The sequence below is a fragment of the Phaethon lepturus genome, unplaced genomic scaffold (assembly GCF_000687285.1).
Source record: "Phaethon lepturus isolate BGI_N335 unplaced genomic scaffold, ASM68728v1 scaffold18643, whole genome shotgun sequence".
In the NCBI taxonomy this organism is placed as follows: domain Eukaryota; kingdom Metazoa; phylum Chordata; class Aves; order Phaethontiformes; family Phaethontidae; genus Phaethon; species Phaethon lepturus.
The window spans coordinates 770-7,816 of record NW_010528597.1 but is presented as its reverse complement, the minus strand read 5'-3'; the positions used below and the strand labels follow the sequence as shown (position 1 = coordinate 7,816).

Genomic DNA, 7,047 nt, shown 5'->3' with positions numbered 1-7,047 from the left:
CCACATCCCTCAAACCAATGTATACGATATCAGATGCTGAAAGGCAGGGCTTTATCCATGAAAAGCCAGGAAGCTGTGGTACCTGCAAGCAAAGGGTTGGTATTAGGTTAGTTTAATGACATACATAACAAAACTGTATTTAACGCTTCCCTCAAAACTTCGTATTTATTTATAGCATCCTTTCTTTGTCTAAACAGAGAAAACTCATCACTTGAGAGTTTGGCTCCCTGATTTAATCAGTCCTTACCTTTGTTGTAACTTTCAACTCCGGTAAAATGGTAATGAATGAAGTTTTTAACTCTTCTACATTTTCCAGTTTGAAGAGGAGAAATGAATGCCCAAATCCACAAGCAACAGGTAATTACATCAGGGAATGTAAGGAGGAATAAAAGAAACTCGATACCCAAATGCAGATCACTAACTTACACAGTGCATTTAATGGTAATGCTAGGTAACATACGTATGATGCACTGTGTCAGTGGAAGAATAAAAACCAAGGCACCTGTATCTTTTTAGGAGGATCACCAAAAAGTCATGCACACTTTGTTGCAAAAACAGCATTAAAGACGGACAAATTCCAAATGGGAAGTTAAAAAAAAAAGAGCATGATAAGAAGTTGGGCCTCCACACTGGGCTACATCACAGTTTTTTAATGTAGAAGTGAAGAGAGCAGGTCTAGGACAGCAAATAAAAGATGATGGGGTCATAATTTCTCAGCTTTGGTAATTAAGTAGTCATAGTATGCAATTATAAAAGTCCTTCAGTTAGTAATTTAAAGCACTCCTAAAATTAGTAGATATTAACTCAAATTTCTTTTCTTCTCCCAGCTCTGAAAATGGCTACAGCCAGCACAGCTGTCAAGCAGCAAGGCAGCTTTGTTTCCCTCTTATACTTCTCATTTACTAATTATATTCTAGTTACAACATTTGGATTTGTTTTTAAAGGCTAACACACCCATAGCTATATTTCATTACCTTGGTATTAAATAAGCAAGTACATACAATTAAAGTATTTATTTGTTATGCTGAGGCAATGACCTGAAACTCTCTTCTGCAGTCATGAATTCAGAAGAGGGATAAATGAACTGGAGACCACTAGGAAAAATAATTCAGTTCTTGGAAATGAAGGTGTATCTGCAAAACCCATCACCATACTGAGTATAGTATTGATACTATTGTTAGATATACTCTCTACTATGAATGATTTAGTAGATTTAATACTATACCATTTCTTACTATACCTCTTCCTCTTTAAATAAAGAAAATGGAATGCCTGAACTTCCTTTGGTAGGCTCTGTTTTTACTTTGTTGTAATAGAAAAGGAGTTCCTGATAGTAAAGCCAAACAGGCATCAGGAAAACGTGCAGGCATTTTCATGGTAAGCTATTAATAGCAGTTTATGACTTTAGTCTGAATGGTTCCAGAAGCCCTGACACTAATGCTTCATTTGAGGAATGCCAGTCAAAGGGTTACATTCATAAATATTTTCCCTTAAAACAACAAAATTAATTTTAAAAGTTTTTAAAAACCCGAAAGTGCCACCTTGCCTTGAGATGAGTACCAGGCAGCGCTCCTGTTAAGTTAACTGGACAAACAAGTAGCAGCGAATGGACTGTGCAAGCAATACCAGAGTTTGCTCTACAGCAGCCTGGCCAAATGCTTTATTTCATAGCCAGATGTATCACTTTTATACTTCATGTTGTCTGCTACATGGGGACATTTAATTCAGTAGAGCATTGACCAAGCTCACTACGCCTGGATAGATAAAGGATTCTGAAAACAGGTGAGGTAACACCTAAACTGAGGGACTTGAAAGAGGCCCCAGGAGTTCTTGGCAGTTGTGCTAATGTAATGTAAGCAGTTGCTGCCACATCAGTTCCCCCGTTATGTTGGCCAGGACAGCAGTTTGTAAGGCCATACAGCAAACGAGGACCAGGACTTGATGTGTCTCAAAAACTAACCAAGCAAAGAGACAGTGCTTCTGGCTCTGTTCTTGTGCAATCCCACAGAAGGTTACAGCAGCTAAGCTGAGTTGCTGGCATAGCATCAAGAACAGCCTAAACAGATTGTGCCACCAAGAGAGACCCAAGACTACTACCTCTGTCTCATGTCCTCTTGGCAGGGAATGAAGAGCAAGGAGCCTGGAGATGCTGGAAGAGCAGTAGCAGTTAGTAGAGATGGGAAGTGAATCGGGAAGATAAGATGTCATCCTGCAGGCTATCTTGCTCTCCTTTTATATCCTCAAAGGAGCTGTTGTTTCTCTGTGGTTCTACAAAATAATCTAGACAGGGAGCCAAGAGCTAACTAGCCTTCCTGAGACTATTAGGTTGATGACCAAATCTTATGACCCAGAGAGACAGTTTGGTGGAATTAGGAGAGTGCACCCAGAGAAGCATACCCACAGATGTGTCACAGTGGGTTGCTCAAATCCCCTTCACAGCATGAGTGGAAGCAAGGAAGGAGATCAAGAAAGGGCTCACTTTGTCCTCTCACACTGCTATGCCATGCACCCTTTGACAAAACGGAGACCTCCTTTGAGAGGCAAAGTGCCACTGGTTAGTTTGTCTATTGCTTTGAGAAGCTACGCTTAGCAGAGTGTAGGACTAGAGTAACCTTCCTGCTGGCAGCAGACAGTTTTAGGACTCAACAAGAATCCTTGCAAAGTGGTCAGGAAAAACAGTAAATTTTTTTGTCCCATTATCAACACAACTGCTTTACTGGATGAGCATGAGCCATGTGCACCTGTTCACACCAGAGGTTCCCTCCAGTGAGTCAGATATGTAGCCAGACAAGCTACTGTTGAAGGTACATTCTGCTACTGCTAAACAGCTGTTAGAAATTTACACTGTTGTAGAAGCTGTCTTGTACCAGCAGGACAGATGCTGGTTTCCCCCTGCCCTAAACAGTAAGAAAACCCTCTACATGACACACCTGCTTGTGTAGCTGCAAATACAGGTTGAGGAGCTTGTGTCAGATGTTTCTGCATACTTTTCCTGACAGAATTTAGGTGGGCTTGTGATGAGATCTCATAACCAGCACCATAACCTGACTAACTGACCTCTAAGTGTAGCCTAATCTTACTCTCTCTTCACTACTGCTGCTGGCAAGAGGCTTGCTCCTCCATTGACCCCAGAAAACTTGCAGTATTCTTTCAGTAGCTTTAAAAAAAAAATATTGCTTTTCTGTGCTCCTCAAGAACCAGAGCCCAGCAGGCCAGAAATCAACAGTGTATACACAGGAAGCCAATTAAATACTTTTGTCCTACTGACAAGAGTAAAGCAGCATGTCTCATTCTGCCTTTCTCCTCCTTTCTCAGCTATGAAAGAACTTGGCTTTGTCCTGTTCTCACCAAGACAAACACTGTTCTGCTTAGGTGAGCTCCAAAACTCACAACATTTTCTCTTGCTCTTCTTATCTCTCCTGCAGAAGTGGGTGCAGCTGCCAAAAACAAACAAACAAAAAAATACTGCCCCCTTTAACTTATGGGCAAGAAACTAAAAATGCAGTAACCTTTTAGTAACCTTCTCATGTCCTGGGTGTATTTCAAGAAGCCCCATTAATTCTGCATTACTTCGGGAATTCTAGCATGTATGTAGAGACCATACAAGAATTATTAGAAATATGTATTTCTATGTATGTAAATGTATGTAAAAACACCAAATTACTCTATTGACTTGTGGATGGAAAACATTCAGAAGAATTTGCAGGTGAAAAGCAGAAGAGCTTTACCAGATGATAGCAATCTTGCTCTGCCAAACAGGTACTAATGCAATAGTATCTTCAGTAGTTACAAAGACATTAAACATGCTTGATCTTACTTGGAAAAGGCATACTTCCATCAACACAGCACCCCCAAAATTTATCAGAGAGAAAAAAGAAATCTAAGAGAAATTACTAGCAGTGCAAAGTACCAGAATAAAATAGGTTTTCCACTGCTGCAGCACCCATCCTCAACCTGCAGTTGCCAATCCTGCTCTTGCTCTCCAGCCTAAGCCTCAGCAGAAGCAAATTGTCATATCTAAGTTCCTACTGCAAAGGCTCCAGCGATTAACACCACACAGGCTGCCACTGTAGTGTCTCCAGTAGATGCTACAGGTACCTGTACAGGGAGATACAGTTCGCAGCTTACTGTTTAGCATCTTGACTAGCAAGAACTGGCTATGCACATTCCATGTTCCCAGTAAACAGCTCTTTTTGATAATTTGACCTCTTTCCAAGAAAAAGACTATCTCTTTAAAAGCACCCCATAAGCAGGTACAGCTGTTGTGATTTGTAATATTTGCCAGCACAGCCAACACCAGAGCAGCCAGTTAGGAGAGATCATGCAGGAACAGCCCCTGTCAGACCTCAAGGTTGTCAAAACATGGAAGAGCCAAACTAAGCAGAAGCGTGCAAGGTATGCAGGAACCAGCTGTTACTGGAGGTGAGCTCAGCACAGCTCTCACAGGCTCGGCTGGGGGGAGGTTCCCTCTTCTGCTCAGTTGGTAGCAGCACTGCCGTCACACAGCCAACTCCACTCATTACAGGGAATGGCACCATGGTCAGCTGCTACACGCAGCTCATGTGAACTCCTGCTTACTGTACAACCCGCAAGGGTGCTAACATAACAGAAAAGCTTTTTCTTATTCTTGTTTCCAAGTGATTAGAAATAGTAGTAGTAGTAGTCCAAATAATACATCTTTTTGCTTGTACTCCAATAAAAAAAAAGTTCTGCATTTGCAGCAGATAGATAAGAAAGCACTTCACACCAGAAAAAGTAAAATGCTCTGAGGATTTCAGTCTAGGTTAACTGTACAAGCAAGATACTTACTTTATCTTGAAGCTCTCTCAAGAGAAATGAGAGAGGTTGTCCATGGAGGTTTCCAGACTGAGTTGTAAGAGGGGTGTTGATATCAGCATGTGCATCCACCCAGATCACACCAAGGTGTGGGCACTGCCGTGCGTGGCCACTGACAGAACCCAGTGCCAAGCTAGAAGTACAGTAGCAAAGTCTTTAGTCACATTTCTCCTTTAGAACAACAAGGACAATGAAAAGTCTCTGCAACTTCAGTCAGCAACATTGTCATGTTTCAACACATCAGACATCTGTGACAATAAAGGGTGCAGCCCATACAAACTGGACAGCATGCCGCTATCATGATTCCAGGAGACTCCAAGTAACTCTACAAGACTATACTAGTACTGACAGATGAGAAAGAGCGCTTTTCTCTCTCCACTGTCACCCTTCCCACACTCTAGTCTTCACCTGTTCTAGCTCCAACTGATCTCATAGAAAATCTAGTATGCTCACTCATCAGTTCTGCTATTCGCCCATTTTTTATTCTAGTCATGACACCTTCCCCCACAATTCATTCTTACATGCCCTACCTTCTCCAACCAGTTCTCAGACCAAAGGTTAGTGAAAAAGAGGAGAAAGATTCACTTGTTAAAACATCTATTACAAAATGGTCTATGTGCAGGCATTAAAAACCCATCCTGAGAGTTGAGAGGCAAGAAAGACACATCACTAAACATTAGGCAATAAAGAAAATGCAACAGTTCCTCAAGTGACCTGATGACAAACTTTCACAAACAGGAAAACCTCATTTGTAAGTCTGCAGATCACAGAACAGTCTGGAACTAAGCAATACTGTCTTAGGTCAGATTTTTGTAGCTTCTATGTTCCACCCCAAAAGCCCCATCAATAAAAATCAAAATGCTGCTACCGTATGGTATTGCCAGGAAACAATCCCAAGTTGTTCCCACCATCCCCTTATTTTTTAATTAAATTTTTATACTCTGAGTGTCAACCTGCAGCATGCACCATTAATTACTTCTAGTTCAGCTCACCTGTGATCACCTCCTATAGTCACACAGCTGTGTCCAGCGGCTACTGCTCTGCTTACAGCATCAGCCAATACCTGGCTGGCTAAACCCACTGACCGTGGATATAAAATCAGGTTGTTGTACAGTTCGTCATTGGGAACTTGAGTGAAATTCAAATCTCCAAAGTCGTACACTTGGCATCCTGGAAACACAGCAGCAAAATAAGAAAGTGAGTTAAATAAGCACCCAGAGAAATGTTCAAAATATGGTCCCCTCAGAAAATCAGTTGGGCAAATATGAAAGGAACAACGGGAAGTGAATGGATCCATTTGACTATTTGTGTGCCCTTACAAACAACTGTGTCACAACTTCACAGATTAGAAAGCTTAAGATAGTATTGTCACTTTAATTTACTGATGAAATAGGACAATCATAGGAAGTTGCCTAGAAAAACAGGTTGGGCTTTTTTAATTATTTCTTGGCAATTTTAACATGAAAAAGTACAGTTTGTATTGCTGTCTTCCTTCCCAGTTAGGCAGTTTGTATACAGCCTTAAATGAGCTCAGTTGCTCAAAGATGCCTAGGACTACACATTTTACCTGAGTCCTAACAGCTATTTTCCATTTTCAAACCCCACAAGAATACAGACACAAAAGTGCCAAGTTACCAGAACCAGAAATTTTCTTACGGTATTTCCAGGCAAATCCATGGAGGATGCACTACTGCTTTGTAAGAGAACCTGTCCGTTTTCTTAACGCAAGATGTTCTAGAAGGCATTTGAATTCTGAGGCTTTAATCCCACAACCCTCTTTGAGACCCTGTCATTGCCAGTTACAACTTAATTGGCTGTTGAAGCCTGACAACATTCCAAGTCTAAGACTCAGTCTTTCCTAAAATGTATTTCTGCCTACTTACCCTGAAAAGTAGTCACTTCATAGATTAGGAAACAAGGGAACACCCAACTGGGAGCATATTTATTAACTGGCTGCATTTAAAGTTTAATTCTCTTTCATACACTTTATACAGCTTACCATTTGAAGCTCTGCTGTCCAATACCATGTGCTTTCTTAACAGTCATTTGGACACCAAAATTTCTAACAGCATTTCACAGGCCAGAGCCTCTCAGTTTCAGATAGGCCTGTCACTGCAGGCATTGATGAGGACTGTAAAGGCCCCAAAGTATTTACTGCTACACCAATAGTGGCTTTATAAGGCCACCCTGAATACCAGTCATGCCTGTCCC

The 7,047-nt window shown here is 41.2% G+C and overlaps 1 protein-coding gene across 1 annotated transcript in view; it reads right to left on the bottom strand.

The window, feature by feature from the left end:
- LOC104618191 (arginase-2, mitochondrial-like) overlaps positions 1-6,133 on the bottom strand; it is a 9,238-nt gene extending 3,105 nt beyond the window's left edge. The window contains exons 1-3 of the mRNA XM_010283722.1: positions 5,829-6,133; positions 4,810-4,969; positions 1-82 (exon numbers count right to left, since the gene is read on the bottom strand). The exon at positions 1-82 is cut by the window's left edge and continues 6 nt beyond it. Coding sequence (XP_010282024.1) covers positions 1-82; positions 4,810-4,969; positions 5,829-6,133 — 547 coding nt within the window. The remainder of the gene's footprint in view (positions 83-4,809; positions 4,970-5,828) is intronic.
- Between the last annotated feature and the right edge of the window lie 914 nt (positions 6,134-7,047).